Genomic DNA, 26853 nt, shown 5'->3' with positions numbered 1-26853 from the left:
GCCTTTCATGTGTGATCATCGCCGTGAGAAATCGCTATTTCATCCTCCTCCTTCTCCTCCTCTTCTTCTCCAGTGATGAGCTGTGCTGTTCCAAGGGAGCCGATGCCCTTGGTGTGACCGTGAATGAGAGAGAATATGAGAGAGAGAGAGAGAGAGAGAGAGATGCATGCACTAAAGCTCTGCAGTAGCAAGCTAGTGAGCAAGCAAGTTTTTTTTTTTTTTTTTTCTCTCTCTCTCAGCTGCTTGTTGGTATATGCAAATGTTCACATCAGAAGCGACGGAGCAAACAAGAAGCAAATGGGGCAGCACAAGGCGCCCCCCCCCCCCCCCCCCCCCTTCATGATCTAACTTTTGTTTGTAGCTTTGAAGCGGAGTAGATGCATTTGCATTTGATTTGATCCAACTTGAATTTATTTATCTTGATTGCATTTTATTTTCTGCTAACGTGTCAAATGAGTAACATTAAGGAAAACAGTCGTATCATCAAAAAAGGCAGATGCCGATAGTGATTAATCGGCCAATTAAAACAGTTATAAAAACATACAATGAATAAAGTTAGGTCTTTTTTTGGTCCCTTAGCGCTTACAAAACATTATAGGTATTGCAGGTAGTACATTTAACTATCTAGAAATTCTTTATTGTTTAGTTTGTTTAACTTTACAACAGAGAGAAAAATGAGCAGATTTTTTTGGGGTGTGTAAAAAAAAAAAAAGGCAAAAGAATCTGTCGATTTTTGCAGAATTTAAATTAAAAGAGCTAATATCGTCCGAATAATCGATTAGGCCCATATTAGTGCTCTGTATTAGTGTTAAAAAACAACAACACATACATAAAATTTTTAAAAAAAAAAAATTAAAAATTAAAAATTAAAAAAAAATTAAAAATTAAAAGATTCAGCATCACAGCATGTTTTGTGAAGGTATAATCTTAATAAAATTAAAACCAATAAAGCGCTTGAATTTTGCACATTATATATACGGTATACACGTGCATGCTCGATTCGGTGAGATTTTATTTTTTTTGAAAATAACAAGCCCAACTCATGCAAACCCATGTTTGTTCTTTAGATTACAATAAAGTTTTTTTAAAAAAAAAGGGTCCGTCTTCTTTGCTTATTCTTCTTCTACGCTTTCCGTTAACTCCCCGTGACTGCGCTACAGCGCCACTCCAGACTTGGCATGTACATTGCAGCCGTTAAACGTCCTCAGCGACTTCTTTTGGACACACGCGCAAGTCTTGAAATGCTTCTGTGTGTACGACATTTATTTGAGGAACGAACCTGCTACCGTCAAGAGAAGGGCTCAACATAAAAGTAATGTAAGGTTAGAAATGGCTGTAACCCACTAAAGGTTGTCCAATTAAGCCATTGAGGTCACCCACAGCTGCGTCTGTCTTTAATCCCGCAACGTCCCTTCTTGAGTGTGTCTTATTTGAATAAAAAAAAACGGATGATGACAGTGCGATAAACGTTATTACTGAAGACGACCGGGTCTCCTCTCTTATTATTTCCCAGAAAGTGTCACTCAGGATTAGGACCCGCCTTTCTGTCTTCTGCTTAGTTTTGACATCAGAGGTTTTGACATTGAACAAAATGAATGCTAATTGGCTGGATGTAAAGTCGAGTCTTGATGGGAGCAGCAACACGTTGAACTGCCGGGGCACTTTTGTGCAACACTGCGAAACGAGCTGTAACGACACGGGCTCGGGTTCGACACATTTTTTGGGTGAACTTTTAATAGTCCAATCTCTTTGAACAAGTACAGAATTAGCCTACATTCTGTGCTGCTTAGTGCGTGTGTGTGTGTGTAGCGCTCCATGTAGCCTGTGTGAGCTAACATTTCTCGGTGCCAGGCAGATCAGTTGCATAGCAACAGGAACTTTTACAAGAGCAGGAAAAATCTTTCAGCAGCGAAATGCGTTGAGAACAAGAGCAGTGCAACGAGACATTGGAAGGAGGATGCACAGCCTCAACTTTTTTTCTCCCCCATTTGATGGAAATCATACAAAAATGTAAGCACGAAATATTTCATTTGAACTTTAAAGGAGACATTTTTTTTTTTTTATAATTTATTTCCCAGGTGTCCTAATAACATGGCTTTCATCAAACTATCAGAGAATGTATTAATTTCACTGCACCTGATCACATCTCCCACAATATTGATGTAGCAACTAATGACCCCGTAACTCATTTGGTTGCTTTATTGGTGATAAAGATATACCTTTATCTGACTTTATAGTTGTGATTGTGACCCGCGGTGCATTCCCAAACACATCTGTCTTGAACCGATTTGATACCTCTCGCCCCTCGGGGGGGGGGGGGGGGTAGTGCCACAAACATGGCAGCGACTTTGTGTATAAATGTCACATAGTTTGCACCAGGAATAATGGAGATGACATTTTACGGGTGAACGTGCGGCTGCTTTTTCGGGGGGGGGGACGATTGTGCTGACTGGATGGCGTTGCTACTATGACTGCCGTTCACTCTTACCGTGAAGCTGGAGGGGGAGATATGAGTGTGAGATCCAAATGCGGTACATATTAACACACTCATTAAATTGCTCATTAAAATTGATAAATATGTCAGTCGGCCATGAGCTTCTGGCTAAAACCAGCTGTTATGGGGCTGTGTAAAATCTTATTGGTTTTCTTGGGTGCCTTTCCTTACAAGGTTTCTCTGTGCCCCGCCATGGTTTTTTTTAAAAAAAAATTTATGGATGGGTGTTTTTTTTTTTTTTATAGATGGGTTTGGATGTTTTAATTGTTTAGCACTTTGAGTTGCATTTTAATGTATGAAAGGTGCTATATAAATAATTTGATTGATTTCTGTCGTATCCACACTGAAATTGTCACTGAAATTTTCTCTTAGGAAAAACACACTGCCCCCATGATTACTTTATGCCTACCTTTATTTTATCAGCTATAGCTGATCGTTGCTACCCGTCAATATGTCCTACAGGTGCTGACATGGCAGTAATCACATTTTAAGACCCCTTTGGGGAATATTGCATATCATTATTCAGTGTTGCCATTTAGTCATTTACACTGATTGGCCTGTGCAGGGTTGTGAGCGTGGTATTGCAGTGGTGCAATTTTTCAAATTGTTCAACATATTTCTAGACAACCAGTCCAAAAGATGATTTGCACTCTGCTGCAGTCATCTTGGAAGTTGGGTTTTGTGGGAATTTATTGGCGTTCTGTGGCTTTTTTATTTATTTGTGATTTAAACCGGTGGGATTTTTTTGTGCGCTTTGGATGCTGCAGTTTTGATAACTTGTGTTCGGGCACACCACTGCTTGCTTCGTATCCCTTTTCTAAGTAACCACAACTTGTCCTTGTGATTGTACTCTTTTTCTATTTGCTTAATAGATCCTTTCCTCTGGAAAAACCGACATATCCCTTCGTCAATATTGCCTTTTAAGTGACTCCTAAGTTTCCTTTCCTTTGTATCTTTTATTAATATATTTTTTTAAATCCTGCTTTATATTATGTTTATCTCTTTTAAATCATTCATTTTATTCATTCGATATTTTTAAATATAAATTTATTTTTTATCCCCCCCCCCCCGATTAAGGCCTTGGTATTTCAATAAAACCTGAAAGGGCCTTACATAAAATACTGTACAGTATACAAATGCATTAATTAATTGATTAATCCATTGAATACAATTAAGAAATACGAAAGAATCTTAACAAAATCCGATGTCATATTTTTTTCACTTTTTGGAATGCACATTGCCGTAGCCCCCACAGACATTTCTACCGTATGTGCTTAGCTTCAATGTACACTGCTTTTTACTGCCTTTCCTGTGACTGACACAAAGTGCAAACGTCTTACGTGGGTTCGGTGGCCCACGGTGTGTGCGTTTCCGTTCGCCCGATGCCGCCGGGCTGTCCTTGGGGCAGAAAGTTCCTCCATGACCCGTCTCCTCCCCCATTGTGTGAGGAACGCATGAGTCAATTAATACTTTGAGTGAGAGAAGATTCTACCTCTGGGAGCCATCTCATTAACGTCACACGTGCACACGTGCACACACAAGCGATTTTATTTTACTACAGCACTTAGGAAATGGTTTGAGGCTTGTGCAATTAATAAGGCTAATGGTTATTGGCCGGTAGCTAGTAGCGATCAGTGTTGGAGATTTATCCACATGGTGAAGACAGCGCTTAAAGGGTTAAAAGAGCAACCCCCCCCCCACACACACCACACCACACACACACACACACACACACACACACACACACACACGCACACACACACACACACACTAAAGAGAAAATAGCTCCCAAGCTTGAGAGTTGCGAGTTCTTGTCTTTCCATCGACACAATTGTCAACAATTGCCTTCTAAACAGTTCAAAGAGCGCAATACAATATCCTGTTTTATACAGGGCAATCTTTTATAAAAAGTCTTTAAGGTAGCTTTTCCACAACAAAGGCTTTAATTATCCTTAAAAGTGACTCTTTATCCATAAATCCGCTGTCAAGCTGTCTTTAAAAATGCTAGGTTATTATTACAACTTCAATGATTTAAGTCGTTAGTTCATTTTGTTGAGTGTAGCTCAGGTAACTTAAAGGTATTTTATTTATTTATTTTATTTTATTTTTTTTTTTCTGGAGAGCTCAGTATTGTTTGACATGTCATCATCATTGCTCTCTCTTTTTTTTTCATTTTATAAATTTTTTTTTATAAAAAAAAATATATATATATTTTTTTAAGGTATTTTTAAATAAAAATAAATATTGCAATATAATATTAAGCCCAAATGACCCACTTGTATGGTCTCCTAATCGTGTGGCAAGTACAACTCTGAACAGACAAAGCCTTTATTAAAAAAAAAAAAAAAAGATTTTTGAGAAGTGTGTGGTTAAGAATCAAATCACTTAACCGATAAAACAAAAAAACCAACCCTTGTATCGCGATCTTCCAGCTGTGTAACAAGTGCAATCCTGAACGCATGGATGATGTCATCGCTGAGAACCGTTCTGAAAAGAAACCGACAACTTAGTCAATAAAAGATAGGACCAAATACACATCGGCCGATAGGTTTGCAGCAAGTACAAACAGGAACAGATGTAACTTGGCCAGAGCGCCTCCAACCGCGCTGCATTATTGATAGAAGTCAAGAATAAAAGGACACACGGGTGAAAACTGCTAACGTGAGGCAGTTCTACTGTATGTTCTTCAGGCTGAATTTTTCATGCGACTCTTGAAAATAGATTTGATGCACGTGTAAGCGAGGGGGTACGTCCTGTCTAATATACTGCAGATGCCCGGACCATCCGCACCTGGCGGTACCTGCAGCACCGTGGCTGCGTGTCCTCTCCTACTCTTCCTTGCAGCTTTTTGGTGCACTGCAGCTCTGGAATCTTTCAGACTGCGCTGCATTGATATTCAACGCCTGTGTGCGTGATCCCCATCACTGCTCTCCTTCGCTCTCTCTCTCTAGGTCGTCCTCTCTTTCTCTACCGTGTCCAAGTTAAATAGTCTTTAACAGCTGTTCTGTAAAAGTAACACCCTGCTCGAATCTCCGTCAGCGTACGCTCCGGCTAAGTGAATCATTGCTTCTCTGTGTTGCAACTTCACAAAAACTTCGTGAAACGGAGGTACGCCGTCATTTATGATGTGCCTTATGATACTGCTGGTCAAAAGCTATGGCAAAGAAATCGGCCTCAGTTTGGATTTAGGGCAGATAATCAGAGAGGTATTCATTTTACGCCATACGATGTGGCCATAGAGCAGACCAGGATGTAGATGAGCGCTAAAAATGCTAACGTTAGCCTACACTGTTGCTGTGTTTGAACCTTGCAGTGTTCTACGCCACCGTGTTCAATTTGTTGTGGCGTGTCCATAGTCTCCTAGCGGATAAACTGTATCCTTATGGAGAAGTAAATACCGGTACAAGAGACCATCCTATTCTTGATCATTCTGTTGTGCAATAGTAATTAAAATAGATTTTAGTTTGATCAAATGTTTTTTGAACATGGCATCATTTGAACTCAAATAACATGTCTTAGAATATCAACTTGTCAACCTGACATTTTAACCTAACTGCATGTTTTTCTGTCTTGCCACATATTTCACTTACGTCTAGCCTGTTAAAACGAGGCATTTCAGTTATGTAGTGTCTCAGTATGAACACCAGGGGGCACAATGTAAAAAGAATGCATACAAGTAGATAAGATACGAAGAACAAATGAGACAAAAAAAGAACTGTGGGGAATATAGAAGTAATACAGAGGTCATGTTACTGTGTTAACTACAAAACAAAGTGAGTAAAAAGAAATATAGTTGTGCTGCTTTAAATAGCACAAGTTATAAAATTGTGATAGAACAACTAAAATGATACTTGAACTGCAGAAATTTGTTGCTTGCGGGGGTGACCCAGCCCCGTCACCGCAACATCATTTCAAGTCTGTTAAAGAGGAAACCAAATTATAAATAAATATAAATTATTTTTCTTTGATCCTTCCTCGGGTCTCCTGACAACCTCGCGACTCCAGCTGGATTCTGAAGTATTCGGTTTAGGTGAACGGTATGGGATTTTTTAATAGGTTTTAGGCGAACTAATGAGCACGTACACACGCACATACAAAATAAAAAAGATAAAAAAGAGAGAGAGCAATGATGATGACATGTCGAATCGGTACAATTACCGAATGAACACTACTGAGCTCTCTCTCAGAAAAAGGGAGAGGAAAAAGGGAAACCAAATTAAAATAAAATGTGTACAGTAATATGTTGTCCTTCCAGATAAAATGCGTCTCTTGTCCTGACAGGAGATCCTTGTTCTCCTCTTCTGCCGGTGCCTCGTTCCCGCTGATGCGTCAAATGCAGCATGCTTATTCCGATTTTTTTCCCCCTGGTATTTTATCCAAATTCTCAACAACATATCTTCATGTAAGGATAACCTTTCTATACTGATTGGGCATTTTCACTTTTGTACACTTGACATTTACGACTCTGGAACATAATAACGCAATGAGTCCCATAAAGTAGATCTTACATTAGTGTGGCTTGAACCCGGAGGAACTAAAATGGACTATAGCCCCATTAGAGCTGTCACTATACCCATGACTTCTTTCTCTTTGCCCTTTTTGTCTTTCCGGCATCTCCTCTTATCCGTTGTCAGGTACAATGTTTTTTTTTTTTTTTTAAAATGTCATTTTACTTGTGAAAACATTTCATAAATGTGAAAAAAAAAAAAAAAGTCTTGTCGCACATACACACAGACGCACGCAAGTCGCACCCCCACCGCCTGCCGACATGGTACAGGCTGCGCAGTGAGACGGCCCCAGCTGAGGCGGGAGCACAGTGCGAGAGAGAGAGAGAGCGCTGCTCACAGCCTCAGTCTCCTCACACGTACACGCACACACACTCACACACCTACACTCGCACGCACGCACGCACTCACACACACATACAGCACACCGCTGCGGTGGTTAGTCCGCCGCCGCCGACACCGCCGCATGTGCTGGTGCGCTCGCAGGTGGATTGTAGGACTGCGGGCGACTGTAACCTTGATGTCATGTAAGTGTTTTTTTGCGTGGCGTGGATTGAGATGTAAAACATAAGAATTAGTAACGGCATGATGTGTTTACCATCCTTGTTTTGTGCTGTATGTACACTGCACACCTCCACATCCCAATCCTGCCTTTTTTTTTTGCTATTTGTTGGAATCGGTAAGGAGTCGGATTGTTATCTCAGTGGTGATGCCCGACTGGCAAGCGTGTCCGATAAATGGCCGGCTTCGTCGCGGATCCGACTGCCCGCGGCGGCCGCTTTGGCGGATCAGTCGATGCGCCCAAAGATCACTGTTAAGACAAGCAGGCTGCCCATGGAGATTGATTTTAGAAGCTATTGGAAAGCTGGGATGGCTGCGTGACCTTTACCATATTTAAGGGCTACTGCATCGTCGCCATCAAGTCCCTTTGCTGCTCACCATTTTATGCCGACGGCCACCTTCCTTGTCCATTTTCATATTTTCATCATTTTTAATTTGATGTTTAACATCTGCAGTTGGTACCCAAACAGAATGGGGCCAAAAAATGGTCCAGTACGGATGAGTTATTTCTGGACTATTCCATGATACCCCAAATGGGTACCACAGTGGTTGGCACCTTGAGCAGATGCATGTTCAGAAATTGTCACAAGTTGTTTAGCAACCTTTCACAACCCTGTTGAACGGTACCAAAATGAACTGCATGGTGGAAATGGAACTTTTCATTTTCAGTATCTTACCACTGTATAAGAACAATACGGACCAAATATTTTGGTACCCTCCACAATTGTACCGAAAAGTTACAAAATGTACCATCATAAAAAATGTGGCTGTTCTTATAAGTAGTGTACTACTGTGGTTGGTTCTTTAACTCTTTGACTGCCAAAAACGTTAAATAATGTTTAGTAAAATCCTATGGAGGAGTGCCAAAGACGTTAAAAGACGTTTTTTTCAAAACAGAGATGAAACTAACCATTTTCTATTGTTGATTACTGAAAAACGGAATACGGTAGAAACAAACTTTTTTTTATGATGAAAGATGAGAGTCCAATCTTTCATTTGGTAGTATGTGTGTTTCCATAGTCCAAACACATAATTTTCTGTGAACCTTGAAAGATCAGTCAAAAATGCTTAAATCGGCTGGCACCCACGGCATCCCTTTTCTGAAAACGTCTGGCAGTCAAAGAGTTAATAGAAAAGTGTTCAAAAATGATACCGTACAAACCATTTATGCTGGTAGCCTTCACAAACGATTTGAATATGCAAATGCAAAAAAAAACTGCATAGTGTTACTGTTAGGGTTAGATCATCAATCTGCACTGCAAGCTGAAAACTGGCCTGCTCCTTTAAGTAACATACTCAATGTGGTTGGTCATCCAAATGAAGGGTGTCCAAAACGGAGTTGAATCAGTTATTTTAGCATCTTCCGACAACCATACTCAACAGTAGCAGAATGTACACCATGGTAGAAATATAAACATGATGGCCGTTCCTTTAAAATAGCGTACCAAGGTGGTTGGCGCAAGGGTGCCAAAATTGAGGCAGTACAGATAAGTAGGGGGTGTTAGAAAAAATCGATTCGGCAATATATCGCGATGTTACAGCGCGCAATTCTCGAATCGATTCGATATGCGGCCGAATCGATTTTTAAACATCAATTTTTTTTTATAGGAATATTCAACAAAACATCTTACTTAGGGTTACGATTCACACATTAAGCATGGAAGAATGTTTTATTAATAGAACATTAAGCCTTAATATTTTTATTTTAGTGCTGTTCAAAAATGAAATCTGTTTGTTAAATGCAGTGGCTCAGTTATAAGCCTGGAATTTCAAATAAATAAATACATTTTCATACAAATCTTACAGTGTACATGTACAAGTTTACTGATTAGTATTTTCCAAATTTGAGTAAAAAAAAAAAAAATCGCAATAATCAATTTATAGATTATCATCGGTATCGAATCGTGACCTATAAATCGCAATACAAATCGAATCGTACCTTTCACAGCCTTATTTGAAATTGACCACAGCCAATTGCTTTGTGGAATACTTTGTGAAAAACCCTTTTATGTTACTTTAACAGTAGCATCAAACCCACTGCAGTTGGTGCCTCAACAATGGGGCACCAAAATGGTACATACCCTATTGATTGGTTATTTCTGGACTATTCCACGATTCATGTTTGGGGAAAGCCTCATTCTGTTCCTTTAGGTACCACATTGATTGGTTGATTATGGAAACCGTGTAAAGCAAACAAGAGCTTACTCATCTGCATTTGTTAGCTGTAACGTTATGTACAGCTAATAGCATTACACATTGAGCGGTTCGAGCGCACGGGTGCTCATCTGGCGACTTTAAATGTCACGTTATTGACCGGGGTCCGGGTGGGAGCACATTAGCAGCAGTTGACTCGGAGGCTAATTGGGGAAAGTATGAAAAATGTTCGCGTAACGACTTTGGTACGACACGCGTGACAAAATTGACGATCGCACCTGCAACGTGTCCTATAAATGTACACGGTGTCTCGTATATGGAGCGTTGCGCTGTCCTCGTTAAATTCCGCCTGTATTGTGATTGGCCAACAATTTAGGCCAATGTCAATTATCATAGCATCACCAATGATTTCTTAATTTTCAATTCTCTCTTGTGACCAATGTCACTTATAATGTTCCAAATGAATGGGAACAGTTTTGTGAAGCTCTTTATCTGTTCCTTCTTGTGACTCCGATATACAGTAAGTGTGCCAAAGAATGTCACAGTGTGAATGAGTTGTCAGAGGTTCCTTCACTTTCAGCTTCAGTCCACTTTTCATTTAAGACTCTACTTGTGCAATCGTTAGGTGGCCTCACATGGCAACAACCTTGCATATTTCAGTCATCTTACCAACACACTTCCAATCATAACTTGATGGGACAAGTTTGGGGAAGATCTTTTTCTGTTCCTTTTCTGTCCCTTACAGTCCTCTTTAAGCGATGGGCCATCATTTCAGTCAGGCGTTTTCATTTGACAGTCCGTGGACACGACTGACCTCTTAAGGTGTCTGTCAGAAAGTTTGACATTTTCCTTTTCCCCTTTTTTAAGTTTTTCTTTTCACAATGTTGAATAGAAGCCTATGAATGCATTTAAAATGGCCAGCAGTGACTCTTGTGATCTTTTCCTTTTGTTCTATTAGCAGCGCGATAGACCTGCTCTACTAGCCAGCCATTTCCATTCCACCTTATCTCCCTCTAGACAGCTGAATTCAAAGATAGACTAGCATCCCTTTCTATTTCTAATCCTCCTTTCTAGGCCTGATGCCCGTTGTCCTATTTTTCCAGTCAAACCTTGCTTGTCAGTCCCTTTTTCTTTTCCCCCCAGGTCTTCTTCTTCCCGTTAGACTGGGTTTTTACTACTGCATCGTTCAAGTAAAAACAATGAAATATTCATCTCCATTTTTAAGTTAAACAATTGGGATGTACGTCTTGAAAGAGTGAACAGAAAAAAAACACATGTCATCGGATATCTTCAAATTTGGATCAGTCCTCTTCCAAATGTGGCCGCCAATCCAATATGCAAAGCTTGACGTCATCGAAATGAAGACGCGACGTTTACACATCTGCGTCTGGCATGCAAATAAAGACATTTTGAAAAACACCTGCTGTAAATCTATACTGCAGTGCGTGCATGGACCAGGTCAATCATTTTAGAATTGACTATCCTACCGATAATCGCATATGATGAATCGGTAATCGAGGGGGGAAAAAAATGCGTTATAGCACAATAACTTGTATGTGAGGTGCAACTGCAAGTATAATTTTTTTCTTTGAGTGTGTGGGGCTTTAAAAGGCGGCGCCTGGCCTGATGAGAAATGTGGGCGTCAGAAAAATTTGTATAGTAGGCTGGCTGTGGAACGGCAAGTTAATTTTTGTGTTGGCGATCGTAGAAGTTACACTACACATCTCTTTATGCTCTTTATCTTTCTTGCTAAGTGTGAACTGACCCCAAACGTTGTCTTTTCGTCATCATCAATTGTCATTCACGGACCATAAAAATGCGGAAGTGGTTGCGTTTTTGAAGTATAAAAATGTTCATACAAGTATATTTTGAGTTATTTTCCGTTTATTTCTGTATTACTTTTTTAGCATGTGCAAAGCATATTCACCATTAAATCCAGCTTCATTATAGATGTGACCTTGATTAAAAAAGCAAAAAAAAAAAGGTAGAGGTTATTCATATTTAAATCAATAGGGGAATAGTGAGAAACACTATAATTTTTTTTTATGTATTGTTCACGTCGGATATTGAGACTTGTAGAAATACAGACGGTATATGGAATTTGGATTTGGAACTACATCCATATTAACACAGATGCAAGTGAAGGAGAAAATAGCACAATGAATAATAAATCAAGCTAACGAAATGTGTAGTAGTTGCTCACTAAAAAATAATCTAAACCATCAAACCCCAGCATCACATTTTACAGTAGATAATACCTGAAATAAAGGATGTAATAGATTTAATAACTCATTACTTGGTGAACAAATGTAAATAACACCAAAGCCTTAAGTAAGCTTAATTATAAAACAGTAAAAATAAGTCAATGTTTTTATGGAAAATGCGTTGAATCATTTTATTTAAGTAGTGAGTAAACCATTCAATATTTGTATTTCATTAAGTTCTGATTCAAACCGATTGATTGATAGCTGGATACTTGGATACTGGGAAAATTCACTGTTTTTTAAGAATTTCAGAATTCAATTCAATTCAATGGATGAATTTGAATTGACTCCACCCACAAGATGTTGAATTGCAGAAGTCGAATTGAATTCAGTGCAATTCGGAGAAATTCATTCTCATCACATACCAGTGAGAATGAGACTTTTAACATTTAAAATGGAAGTACAGTGACTATCGTTAGGTATAAATTTCCTTCGTTTTGGAAATCTTAGCAAAATGTCTTTATCTCAAAGTAATGAAAAGAAACACTGTTTTTGTAATTAGGGGCAATATATTATGTATGTGTCCTCGTTGTTATGTTACACATATTAATGTGTGCTTATTACCCGCGGTTGTAGTTTGGAGTGGTAGGCTGTGCTACACCGCATCATACTGAGAGGCCATAATAATATTTTGGTGACCTTGCCTAATGTAGTGGTGGCCTATGAGTCAATCATCCCCAGGGGATTCTCTTGCACTGCTTTTCCTCAGTGGCAGGAGGCGCTGTGGGCCTCTTGCTGCTCACCGTGCTCAAGGACATTTTTAGAAAGAGTATCAGTTCAACGTAAGAACAGGTTTTCATGATTAGTGCTTGTACTCTCTGTATACCCGGAAACGGATTCGCTGTGGCGACCCCTGAAGGGAAAAGTTGAAAGGAGGAGAAGAAGAAGAAGAAGAAGAAGAAGACCCGTCATGTTCATATGCTGTAGTTGTATGATCAGGTGTTTAAGACATCTGCTCATATGAAAGCTCACATCCCAGATGGTGTCCATGTTCATAAAGTCCAATTAGATGCACCTTCACTTTGGGCAAAAAAAACGAACAAGAAAAAAAGCTTTTAATTACAGTATTCCACACAGTCTGGATTAGGTCCTGCAGTGTGGGCTTGTGTTAGCCATTAGTCACTGTCAGGTCATGGGAGCCTAAAGTGAGTGAAAGGGGACGAGAGGAAACATGGACATAGTTAGAGACTGAGATGAGGGGGGGGGGGGGGTGGTCTGAGTAGGAGCTTATGGAAGTATCACAAGAGGGCGCTGTAGTTTTGAGATATTGAAGAGTTGAATTCAATGATGGACTGAAATGTGTCGTTATCTTATTGTCCCATCATCTCCTTTGTCAGTACCTTCGCTCGTCCTGTTCTGACAAACTCTCGCTGCTTAGTCTCTTCTGTGTGGGAGCAACGGCGTCGTTGTTGATCTTGACCTCGTCTGCCGTCGACTTGCGAAGAAAACAGCAATACCAATAGACTAGTACATCCGCCGATTTTTGTGGGCCACAAATCAAAGGATTCTGCTTAGTAAGCGCTGAATCGGCAATCACGCACTTCATGTTTCGGGTTTATAAATTCAAATCTTAAACATGATATGGGCATCTTGGCTCTTCGTCAAAATCGGCACGATTCTTGCAATCCCAAAGAGAAACTCAATCTTACGTTGTCTTTTCCGTCTCTGTTTATACTGTCTGCTGATCTCCAAAGGCGAGCAGCTGGGTTCAATGCCCAAGTTAGAGTCGGGCGCCACACGGGGACATGGTGGCACTTTCGCAGGTGCTCCATCTGCTGCCGTTGATGATGTCATTTCTTTGTAGGCATATGATGTAGTTGCACTCCTCATCTTGGCGCTTGATTGTGTCTACACACACACACTCACACTCTTTCCTAGGAGATCATTTGTTTGCTTTCATTTAGAGGATCTGGCTGACACAGATGTCCGCCTTGGCAACAGTACAGCCGACATGAATTCAGTCTACTTGGCGGGTACAGTAGGAAAGTTTTGGGGGGAAAAGACTGAGAGATTGATGCAGGGCTAATTGGAGAACCTACAAAGCAAACAAGACTAATACAAGATGATTATTTGGATTATATATTCATTTAAATATCTTTTTAACAATAGAGTATTAATCTTACATGGACAGTACCAATAAGCAGTTGTTAGTGAAATAAACAGCAGCAAAATTTACTATCAATAGCGACAACTATACGTGAAAGCGTAATCGCAAGAAAGGAGGTCCAAGTGTCTTTTCTTGTCGTCTTGAAGTGACACCGTCCGATGAAATGGACCCCGATGAGACGTGTGATGCCAGACGTGCCCCCCCCCCCCCCCCTTCCAAGTCAGCCCATCCTCCCTGGCGACAGTGCGACGCTACGTGCCACCTCTTCCATTTTGTCATCAGAGCGGCTCCCGGCCTCCCGCCCCCGCGCGCACACCTCACCTCCTCTTTCTCCGCATCCGAGAGGAGCATCCTCTTCTTCTCTCCTCCTCATCTTCGTCCTCTCGCCCGCCGCTATCTCTCTCTCTCTCTCTCTCTCTCTCTCCCCTTCCCTCTCTGGTTGTCCTCAGAATGAGGTTAGCAGCTCCGTTAGCGGCGCTACGTCGACACAGAAGCGGCGGAGTTACCGCAGTGGCGGGCTGTGGTTGTACGTCCGCGCGACGCTCCCGCGCTGTCCTTCACGTTCTTTCCCCGCGGAACTAACCTCGTCCTCCTCCTCTCCATCTATCTCTCCAGCAGTGATGGGGATGACCACCATGTAGAGGCGGCAGCCGTATCGCAGCAATGGGAAGCCACGCATGGAGCGGGTCTGGACTGCAGCCGTGGTGAGCCTGAGCCCCCGCACCCCCCCCCCCCCCCCAAGCCTCGCGACCTTCTCAGGACCTGACCACAGGGGCCGTCCGACGCTCACCTGGATGCTCCCCAGTCTGTGCTTCGTCAACTCCCCCCTCCCCCCCTCCATCCTCCTCTCCCCTCGTCTTCGTCTGCCCTGTTGCTGAAACAGATGCTCCAATAATTGGATTTTGCCATCCTTTTTAAAATCTCCACAAGTGGCATTCCTGTTTATTTTTTTGCTTACTTGAATCCTACTTTGGAGACTGATCCGATCCCTATTAGCAATAACCGGCCGGCATCATGGGGGACATGTCCAACAGCGATTTCTACGCCAAGAACCAAAGAAATGAGGGCGCCAACCACGCGGCGGGCTTCGGCTGCTCGCTCATGGAGCTGCGCTCGCTCATGGAGCTTCGCGGCACCGAGGCGGTGGTCAAGATCCAGGAGGACTACGGGGGTGTCGAGGGACTGTGCAAACGACTGAAAACCTCACCCACGGAAGGTGAGTCTCCTACCATCACACTCACACACTCCCGGGTGCTTGTGTATGCGGGATGTCTTGTACTGATGTATCCATGACTCACATCCTGCTGGGATGGAGTCTTGGAGGAAGTGGTTGTAGGAGCAACGTCACAACAGAGGGAGTCCCCTTTTCAAACGTATCTCTTCAGCCAGGTTACCTGTTTAGTATTCATATGACTTTCATGCCTCACTCCCGCCCGCTGCCTTCTATGTCATTCTCTCATCAGCCAGTCAGACGTATCCTTATTTAGAAGAATGATTGAGTGGAATGTGGGATGTGCCCAGCCCTCAATTGGAGCGAACGCTGTAATTATTCATGATCACATCATAGGCAACTATGACAAAAATAACAGTCATTATTATTATGTTTATTGATTTTGAAATCATGATCAGTAAAAATGATTACTGTGCTCAAAACTGTATTCATTCAACTACCAAAAACTAAATTTTAAATATTTTTGTACATTTACATTTAAATTTTAACTCTTTGACTGCCAAAAACGTTAAATAACGTTTAGTAAAATCCTATGGAGGAGTGCCAAAGACGTTAAAAGACGTTTGTTTCAAAACAGAGGTGAAACTAACCATTTTCTATTGTTGATAACTGAAAAACGGAATAAGGTAGAAACAAACTTTTTTTTTTCTGATGAAAGATGAGAGTCCAATCTTTCATTTGGTAGTATGTGTGTTTCCATAGTCCAAACACAACATTTTCTGTGGACCTTGAAAGATCAGTCAAAATGCTTAAATCGGCTGGCACTGGCGACAACCCGTTTCTGAAAACGTCTGGCAGTGAAAGAGTTAAACATAATTTATAATAAAATACAATTTATAATAAAATATAACTTAAACTACAGGAACATGGATGATTAACAAAGTAAATTAATAATACAATAAATACACACACAAACACAATAAATAAAAATAAATACTGGCTGTTCCTGCTGTGCAGACCTTGGCCTATTAGGGGCACTGTGGTGCCATGCATTCATGGAGTACACACATCAAGAAAAATAAATGTCTTTATTAATATGTCATTTTCTACATTTTCTTACTTTCTCTTCTTTACATCTTCCTTTAGCCTGTCAGTGGGATTTTACATTAACTGCTAACATTAGCACTAGCGATGTTCCTAAAATGAAATATGTCTTGTATTTAGCAATACTCGCAGGCATTTATTCTTTGTGAAAATGGCTAATATTGCAGCATCTGACTGAGTCAGTAGTGAAACTCTTCTCCGTGTCTGTCTCTACATGTCTGTATGCACAATGTCCATGGAATTGAAACAAAGAATGTGCCAAAAAAAGGGTTTACTTCTAATCCTTACACAATTAAATAGTGACTATTTAATTGTCATTGCTGTATATATTTTATGAAGGTTAAGTCTGGAACGGATTGATGGCATTTTCATTGAATGATATGACAGTGCCTGCTTTGAGACGATGACTGGTTTGTCTGTCAGCCACATTTGTGGAATGTTACAGTATGCATATTTTCAGTCTTCATTCTTTATAATATACTTCCTGTATTCATTTTCCCTCTGTCTTGGGCTTCCTGCAGTAATTTAAGTTTTAAAATGCTCCCCTCACCATTGCCTTCATCTAAAGTCAGCCTTCAAGGCACCTGGTTGTTGCTGGGCTTTCTTAATAAACAAGATTACACACAGAGTTGCATAACAAGTGCGGTGAATGACTCAGACAGGAGTCGCGGTGCAATGCGATGCCCGCAGTGTCGCCAGCGATATTTGAAAATGAAACTGATTTGCAAAGTGCAATAAAATTAGCATAAGTGACACATAATTTCTCACAAGCGCCTATTTTATTAGTGTACTAAACACCGGTGGAGAATTTAACTGCCTGTGGACCCGCACCAAATCAAAGACCCAAGTCATAAACACCCTGAAATAAAAGGAGGAATTTTGTAATTATGAATGTGTTTTACATATCTGTCAGATCTGTTCTTGTCTTGTACCACAGATAGAAAGATGATGCAATTCTGTTCATTCAGCTCATTGAAACCATTTCCATCTTTGATTATATACTAACAACAAGGTGGCTTAAGATCTTTGCAAGGTATGTTTAATATTGGGTCACTTCACTATTACACAATACAGGCAATCCTCTTAAGTGTGTTCAAGGATCTACTGTAGTTTGTGTCGCTGTGTAAGAATACGAGTCGACAAAAGAAGGCATGCTTATGGTTATTGCCGTAGTTACTATTTTTTGTTTGATTATTTTATATTTATGGCCTAAACTTGTTTTTCTTAATGTAATTACTTTAATATTGTGTTTGCAGGTTAGTGATGGACGACAGAGAGTTCTTAATTACAAATTTGGGTTACGTTGTTGCCATGGAAACACAACATGAACCCAAGTCCCCCTCTACAACTTATTTTGAGCATACAAATTCACTTATTCATTTTTTTTTTTTGGGGGGGGGGGTTGTATATTTTTAGTAAACTTATCCACAGCATCCTTTCCCATCCTGATATCCCTATTTGTATTTTTGTGCTCTTTCTGAAATGCCTTAAGATGCGCACAAAATGGCTGCCAAAGCGCTGTCTAAATATTAATTGGTCGCAAGCAGGTACGCTCATGTGATTCTGCTCGTAGAAACCATCTTCATGTGTCAGGAAGGAGCTAAATTTGGCCTGGGTTCTTTGAGAAAGTTAGAAGAGTTTTTGACGCATGTATATGCTCACTTCGGAATTTTTTTTTTTTACTTTTATGGGTATTGTTATAAGATGGAAATCATATTGAAACCATTTTGGATCCAATTATTCTAAACATTTTTAGAGGAAGGCGTCAATAACTCACAATGGAGCTCTTTCCCAGTCCACTATGAAAAGTTTAGGATTCATTTTTTTCTCTGCTGGATCATTTGACAGAAAATCCTCATTTAGGATATTCGCCAATGGCATTTGCTGTACCGTATATTAACATCAGTAATACAGCAACGCAATATGTAAATACTAGCCTTTCAATTATTCAAAAAGTCTCTGGTGAACTGCATGACTTAGTACGGACTTGTGTGATTAATTGGATTTCCAGCAACACGTTTCTTTTTGTGCCGCGCTCTGCTCAGATAACGACTTGTTTCCATAACACGTTTATAGTCGTCTTTGTTGGATGCGCGGTCCTGGCGAAGACGCCTTTGCCGTTCTCCCGGCGAGAATCATTAATTGATGGAATGCATTATTTCTTCGCTTCGCATGGAAAGCGCCGTCATTTGCATTAGCGATCCCAGGTGATGCATGTTTACGCCGTATCGGTCCGTTCGGTGTGGCTGCGTCGCACAACATGTGTTACATGAGAAATATGATCATGCTAATTAGCTGCGAGGGCATTGCTTTGCTGTCAACTGTTTGTGCGCATGTGTGTGCATCCCGCAAGCGGCGGGTAAGAGACCCCTTGAGTATGGCCCCGCCCTATTACCGCCCCTGTTGCCTGTACTGGCCCTTTCCTATGCTTTGCACATTGCATGGATAGCTGTAATCCATTATGGCAAATATAATGCATAAGGCATTTCACTTAGCGATTGGTTATTTATTCATCTGCTTTAAGATTAAAGCAGTATTAAGGAGTGTTTTTGTTTCATCCATGCATATTGTATATCGCTTTCTCAAAAGGGTTGCACGGGTCCAAGATTTGAAAGTCTGCAGACTTTTGTACTCTAAGAATGATTGTATTAGTTTGGATTGACCTTCCTTCCAGTACAAGTCTCAATATAACTATCATACATCAAATTAGTTTCTCCATTGTCAGACAAATAAGGCATTAATCATTTTAAAAATAATTTATAATTTAAAATAATATATATATATTTTTAAACCTACTGTTGTATGAAATCATTAAACATTTGCAAACAAGCGTATGAAAAAAAATATTTAATCAACAAGAAGCACTCAAGGGGAAAAAATAATTCCTCTGTTAGGCTCTTAATTGTTTATTTTACAGCAAAGGGGCTAATTACAATCAAATTAATCTTTCCATTGTGATACAAATGACAGATAATCACATTTAACGAGAATCTTGTCGCATCACAGCCTGACTGATTTTGCAAGGCCCACAGAATATTGCGTTCTATTGCTATAAAAACATGGAACCTAACAAAATAAAGATTAGAGTAACTTCTTTCATCAGGAAAAAAAAAAGTATATTCCTATCGGTGTCCGTTTTGCAGCAGTTAGCATAACAATATAGCTAAGTTTCATCATTACTCACGAATCTATTTAAGACACTGGGAGAAAGCCCTGGCCCTGGTTGATCTCTTATACTCTGCTGCCACCTGCTGGCCGTTTTTCTAATAACAACCATTGCTTTAAGCTTTTTTTTCAAGCAGTTTTGAGACTGCATATTTATACATTTTTGTGAGCAAATGACGTAATTGAAAAACAATTTTCAAGTGAACCTTCTAGTAAGACCTTATTCGAACCAGGTGCCTGTTTTGTAAGACACTCATTTTCAAACAGTTCATCAATTATATAAGTATATGTTTCTAATAATGATTCCGCTAAGAGGCCCAATGTTCTATATTTGAAATCCATAGCATGTATTGATTGTGTGCAACTGACACGCCGATGCGGAGGCGGGATGCGTTTGCTCACAGCATGCGTCGTATAGGTGAGTGCGGGGTGAAGAAGCTAGTGTTCCCCTCAGGCAGACAGCAGGTGAATAAGTCATGCAGAGGCCAGATGGGATGTCAGTGGATTTACAGCTCACTTTCACAGATGCTCCGACATGATGCTTCACATGCTATGGACCCGACTCTTTGTTACTCATGGAAAGGGAAAGCGTGCTTACGGCATTTGCTGACAGTACACATTCAGCTTTAGAAGGAAGAACGGATCTCTTGATGTAGTGAGAACAGGGTGGGAGGTGGGGTTCTACATTAGGTCCTACCTAAAGGAATATTTAAATACAATACACAAAATACTGTAAGTGCAAAACTTGTGCAACAGCGCTTAACCCAGGGGAACTCACGGGGTCAAATTTGGCCCCTATAAATTCTGCTACTCAAATAACAAAGACCTTTTTCTTTTTCTTTTTTACAAATTTAACTTCAAAAGTCCAGAGTGCCACTTCTGACCCCTGCATGGGGCCATCTAGTGGATGAATATTGCACTTACATGAGCCAGAGTGGTGGTTACAAGATGGCTAAAATGCAACAAATAAAACAAAAAAATGATATTGTTCAATGTAGCCCTGATTGATTATTTTCTTAAATTCTAAATAGTTTACTGACAGTTTTTGTGATTCAGATTTTTCGAAATGATACCCCTAAATCCCAAAGGGAATAAATTGAAAAAACATATTTTGGTGTTCAGTGAACTTATAGCAGTCATTTAATGTACAATTCATAATTTTCCAAAGAAGAAAAGGGTTCTTGGGTTCTCCAGGGTTAAAACTGTTTATACGGGTTTCACAATCCACAAACATATATTCAAAAGACACTTTTAGATGGCACCCAGGACGACAAGACATTCCTTTTCTTAATACATTCCTGATAATCGATGATGAGCAGAAAATACTTTTGTGTATTATTTGTAAAGAATTTGTTGTGTGGAATTTTGTCCATCTGTGCTTCTAATGTGGCAATGTTGCATGGTTGAAGGAATAGAGGCAGAGTACACAATTTTGTGGTTTGGTTTGGATAACTCAATGGGATGCCAAAAAGGCCACTCCTCCAAAATATTTAGTAAGAATTGGCTATGCGTGTTCTCTAATGTCAGTTAAGGAACGTTAATCAAACGATCTAATGTATATTAATCTAATGACGACAAAATGGGGTAGATGACTACTTGGCTTCAAGCCTATTTCTTAACAAGAATTTGTTCGAATGTGGTGATTTATTTGGCATGCGTGGTCAATCTAAAGAAATGTAGTTGCCAATGACAAATCTAGGCCATGCGTGCTAGCCAAATGCCCATCCCTCACTGTAATACAGTTTCTGATGTTAATCTACGCACTATAATTTGATAACTCCTCATTATACCTTCCACCTGCCCTTTCTCTTGACTTCTCTTGCCCCCTTTTATTTTTATCTCTTTTTCGCGCCTCTGCTCCCATTTCTATTTCCATTTGCTGGTCGGTCGTCGGTCCCAGCGGGCCGCTGCGCAGCGTGGCCTAAATATACCTGCTCTACATCTATAACCTTTATCATCTCTCCGCTACACATCCTTCCTTTGCTCGCTCGGTAACAAGGCTGGGAATGTAGCACGTCCTTTTAAAGGTTAAATTTAAGATTTTTTTTTTGGGGGGGGGGGGATACAGTGATGATGCAGCAATGCGGGAGGCACAGACTTGAAGAGAGCCAATTGTGTTTCGAGTAAACGCCAAAGGGACGTGGCCCTGCGTTGCGTTTGCCGGCAACGGCGACAGTGGTCACTGGCGGCCCGGCTACATCATCCTTTCCTCCGGGGAGAAGGCTCTGGCGTAAACAGCCTGCTCGTATTGCTTATCGCCATATGATCCTTGCGCCTCCGCACACGCTGACACTATTGATCACCAATCAATTATGTGGCAATTTGCATCCATTTCTCAAACCGTGATGATGATGGTGGTGGTTGGGGAGTTGAGTGAGCGTGGATGGCATAAAATGAAAACAAGGACGATCTGGAGTTGTTTTTCTATTTCTGATTGATGACCAATTCCTCAAGCATTGTTAGTTAAAATTGCAAAAAAAAAAATTTGTATAAACCTTAAGTCAACTGTTCTGGCAAAATCTGTCCAAAATGCCTACATATGTTTAGTTTTTTTAAAGGGTTTACATACAGTCAATGTGGCCCAAGATGTTTTCATCTATCAGTCAGAACGTTCTAAATTTGGATCAGTTTGTCCTTTTTAAGGTCAGTATGACGGAGTATTGCCTTGATCAGCTCTGTCCATCCATTTTCCTTCAGCATATCCTCTTTCCTACTGGGTAGTGTTGAGGGGCTTCTGCCCAGATTTAGTTATGACTGTTTTAGTTAAGTCATAACTGTTTAGATTTAGTCATAACTTTTTAGATTTCCTCAGTAGAGCTTGGTGAGTGTTTGAATGAGGTCTGGGGGGGCTCCTCTATTTCCACAACAATGGACCATTTGTCTGTGGTTGAAGTCAATGTGTTAGTATGATTTCTTTGTAAGTGTTATCTTATGCCGGGTGTCGTCATGTCTGAAGGACCTCCTCTATTTCCACATCAATGGGCCAGTGTCTGTGGTTGAAGTCAATGTGTATTGGATGATTTCCTGAGGATTTGGGGGTTTTATGATACCGCCCTTCAAAATAGTATAAGAATGTTGTGAGTCCGCTGTAACTACACACTTGCGAGAAGCTGCAGCTGTGTTCTGTAAACTCGCTTGTGTCCGGAATATTCTGTAGAAATAAAAGCTTCAAAGTGACTGCTCATCGATCTCCAGCCTGCATTCGGATAACCAACATTCTCACTACCCGAAAGAAAATGAACACGCAGAGGAAAAGATTATTTTCTTCAACAGTAGCTGGAGCTTATCCCAGCTGCCAAGTTTGTGCACATAGCGGGGCACACACCCTGGACTGATTGCTAGTCCTCCTGATCTGGTCCAGATTTCACAACTATTTTCACGGTAGCGGTAGATTCGTACTGATCTACTGTCAAAGTCTAAGCGTATCCATGCAACCTAGCATTCTTATTTCAGGCAATAGCCTGATTGATATTGCGATTCACTCAAGGGAGTTCTCCACAATAGCAATCTGGGACTGCACCGCGGTGATTTGCTCGGGAAAGGCGGGACATTCTGTACAATACTTCCAGCTGATTGGACAACGTGGCATCTTGTACACGTTTGTTTGGACCAATCACGGCCACGTATGAAAATGTCACCTTCGTTCTAGTCTTCTTCACCAGCTAAAAATGCATCAAGCGCCTCTCGTTCAACATTCAATAATAAAACAGTGAGTAATTCTGCAAGAACAGATTTAATTGCAGCGTCCATTCGTCCATGTTAGGTTTGATTGTTTCCCCCGGCGTCCACGCTTCCTGGTTTTGTCACAGCTGCATATCACGCTTCCAAACACAATGTCGCTCTGTGATTCGGTGGGTCGGATCGGGGGAAATCAACGGGCTCGGTACAAGATGTATTCTCGTTTGTGAACTCACAAATACCACGAGAATCCATCTTGCAAAACAAGGTTGACATTGACTACCAGACCGGTGACCCGCAACAAAGGGAAATTGGTGGGAAAGGTTTTTGTCTCTCAGACAGATCATGATGTAATAGTCATTGAATGTTTGGTCATTTTGGTCTAAGTCCTGGCTGTCCTTGAATGTGAGTATGGATGTCTGAGGGCGCATGGCCATAGATTGGTGCACTACCGGGAAACTAATGACGTAAATGAGTGAATGCAGCGAGCGATAGCTTAGAGCTACGCAGATGGGACAAGAGAGAGGATAAACATTACTGCTTTTATTTACCAACTAGCGTGCCCGCTATTTGAAAGCCAGATCACCCACCAGTTTCTCAAATCAAATCCCTCGTGTCTGATGGGTGGTGGGTGCTAATTTCCCAACCTCGTCTTCTTCCTTCCCTGATGATCGTACTAATCACACCCCCTCCCTACAAATCCGTTCCTGTCTGATGAAATCTATTTAATCTCCGTCCCACAAGGGATGTCTTGTATGGAACAAGGACAGTGTCTCCTGTTCCCGAAGCCATGCAGAAGGTTACAGTGTGGGTAGAAAGAGTGGTAATAAAGTCGGAGTCAGACAAGAATGGAGAGCGATGGATCCCAGAGGACAGATTCTGAATGATACGCAGCCATTTTGCTCAGTGAGGGAGCGTGACCATAAGGAAGTCCAGCACAGGTGTGACTTATTGCAGGGCAGACTACCATACAAGGGAAAAAAAAAAGCATCCTTTTTCTCAGTAGGGTTGTTTTTTTTTACTTTGTGCTATAAAACCTAGTGCAATATAACTTCATGTTGGAATAAATTGTTGTAAGTTACCGTGCTAATATTTTACCAAGGTTATCAAGACTGTGTCAGAAAGTTGGGGCGCTGTCTTGTTTAAAAGTTTAGCAAATTTTCTCTTATTCATCCTTTTAGAAATCGCACACCCCTTTCAACATTGGTTGGTGCACCCCCAGTCACTGTGATATATTTAAAACAAACAAGACTTTTGACTTAAAACACCAATTGAATTCAGTTTCTCCCTTTGACTCTGTGGGTTTTCTTTTGGTACTTCGGCTTCCTTCTACATTCCAAAACCATATAGGTTAGGTCAATTGAAAGTATTTGAATGATTGTTTGTCTATCTGTGTATCGTACCCTGCTTCTCTCCCAAATGTCCACTGGAACACTTGCACGCCTGTTATGTTAGTAAGACCAAGCAGTATAGAAACTGGACGGGCAGAGGAAATTCCCTTGAGGTCCTGCAAAATGGCCGTAACGGAGGGGCCAGCATTTGTCTCTCAGTTGTTGTTTTTTTTATACAGAACCAAGCGAAAAAGCACATTGAGCTACCCCGAAATGGGCTAAAAGTTGGTTGGCGTGACATCACACCCCTGTCCTGGTATTCCATTGCTAGCTAAAGTTTTTTTCTTCCCAATCATAGGTCTGTTTATCTAGCTTTTGATCGTAATTTATTCACTGTTGACAATCAGTTGTAGCAAGCTGCGTGTGTGTGTGTTGAGTTCGTAGCTGCTCAGTCATGCCTTACAGCGATACTGTACCTGTTTACTTACCAATGTGCCACCTTCCAAAAGCTGCTAATGGCTTGCGAACGTCTCCACTGGGACGCGATGTGAAGTGCGATCACTTCTCACATGTTTAAAATCTCATAAGCAAGCTTTGGGTTTTGCTCTCTTGAGTTTGCGATGACTCAATGTCGTATTTCTCTTAGTCGGTCGTGGCTTGTCAGTGGAAGTGATACACGGATAGTGGACTTGGCTGTGAGTGCAGCAGTCCCAACAGATGCTTGACTAAATTAAGTGAACACATGCCAATAAACAGACTCTTGTTTCTATGGAGGAACAATGTCTTCCTCTAGGAGTGGTTTTATTAGATTTGCTGCACTTTATAACATTGTACGTTCATATTAATCTCGTATGCATATTATGCTGACATCTGCTCTATTGTATTATAGGAATTAATCATAATTGTGTTGTAGGATTTAATCTTGTTATTGTGATCATCTGTCATGTAATGACTTCACCCATATGTCACCGCTGCAGAAAACACAATTATTCTTCTGACAATAACGCTAACTTTGAGGTAGCTAGACTAGAATTTGACATTTGTTTTAGTAAAGAAGGTCTACCTTTTTATTTTTATTTTTTATTTTTTTATCTTAAAGTACTTAGTGGTTGTTAGTAAACATTCAAGACCCTGAACAGTAGTACAGGCTTCTTAGCGCTAGCTTGCGGTACCTTAGCCTAGCTGATGTTGCTTTGCGTAGCTTTCTTGGTTTAGCCTAGCCCAGGGCAATTCATTTTCCAAAGGGGCCACATAAGAAACTGGAATTTGTCAAGGGCCAGGCCATCCACACACCCATTTGTTCTCACAAGGACAGGGATGGATGGATGGATGAATGGAATATAAAGCATTGAACTGTCACGTTTTAATAAGCGGCTACTTTTGTGGCTATGGTAGCATATGGACTGTTACAGTTAGGATACACACATTTTCAGAGCAGAAGCATTCAAAGAAAAAATACACAATATACACATAACTCTTTAATCAGCACTCACTCTACATTTTTACACAAAATGTAGTGACATTTTGGAAAATGAATTGCCCTGGGCTAGGCTAGCAACAAAACTCATATTAGCCTGAATCCCAGCTAGCTAGCTAGACAGACAGATGGATGGATGGATGGATAGCTCCCAGTGCAAAAGGCTCCTTCGTAGGAAACACAGAAATGCAAAAATAGTGTGTCATGTCTTGTGCGGTTTAGCTAGTCTCTTTAATTTAGCCTAAACGATTAAATTTAAATTATTGCATGCTTTAAATAGCCTTGCCTCATCAGTTTAGATTCACTTGCGTTGCTAGGCCTGACCTTCTCAGTTTTCACGTTTCTCAGCCTTTCCTCATTAGCTAACCTTAGCTCAGTTTACTTATCCGAGCTCTCTTGTTTGACCTTATTTTATGCTGATTATTTTAACATTCTTAGTTTTGCTTATTTTAGTATTTTAGCCAATCTCAAAGCCGTCAGATTTTACTCTAAAAGATCTGGACACCTTAAAAGATGACGTTGATAAAGCTGAATCATAAATGACTATCAATTTGAAGTATTAAAATATAATACCCTCCTTATCTTACAATTCAAGTGCTTCTTCCGCCAGTATTCAATTGTACATTTTATATTCAGTACATGTCCTGCAAAATGTTCAGAGTGTGAACCACCTCTTGAAAGACGGCAGTGTGACAAGCAAGTTGACAGGCGTAGTGATGCTTTTAGCTGCAAACGCACAGTCCCTCCCCGGCTATAACTGGCTGACTTCTCTTCGTGTCAGCGTTTTTCCTAGGGTGGCCTCTACGTCTCCTATCTTAACAATTCAGTAGGATGGTAACAGG

The 26853-nt window shown here is 40.7% G+C and overlaps 1 protein-coding gene across 9 annotated transcripts in view; it reads left to right on the top strand.

The window, feature by feature from the left end:
* The window catches only part of atp2b2 (ATPase plasma membrane Ca2+ transporting 2), a 98893-nt gene that overhangs the window by 8988 nt on the left and 63052 nt on the right, over positions 1 to 26853 (top strand). For 3 of the 9 annotated variants that reach the window (XM_077573525.1, XM_077573520.1, XM_077573526.1), the window contains exons 1-2: positions 14383 to 14789; positions 15120 to 15301. In XM_077573525.1, the coding sequence (XP_077429651.1) occupies positions 14749 to 14789; positions 15120 to 15301 (223 nt within the window). In that variant the 5' untranslated portion in view covers positions 14383 to 14748. Of the gene's footprint in view, positions 1 to 7328; positions 7527 to 14382; positions 15302 to 26853 lie in introns of those variants that run through there. The other 6 variants (XM_077573529.1, XM_077573527.1, XM_077573521.1 and 3 more) reach the window with 5 other exon arrangements.

Source organism: Vanacampus margaritifer, chromosome 8, assembly GCF_051991255.1.
Source record: "Vanacampus margaritifer isolate UIUO_Vmar chromosome 8, RoL_Vmar_1.0, whole genome shotgun sequence".
NCBI classification, from domain to species: domain Eukaryota; kingdom Metazoa; phylum Chordata; class Actinopteri; order Syngnathiformes; family Syngnathidae; genus Vanacampus; species Vanacampus margaritifer.
The sequence above is the reverse complement of the archived record's forward strand: the minus strand, read 5'-3'. Positions and strand labels throughout refer to the sequence as shown.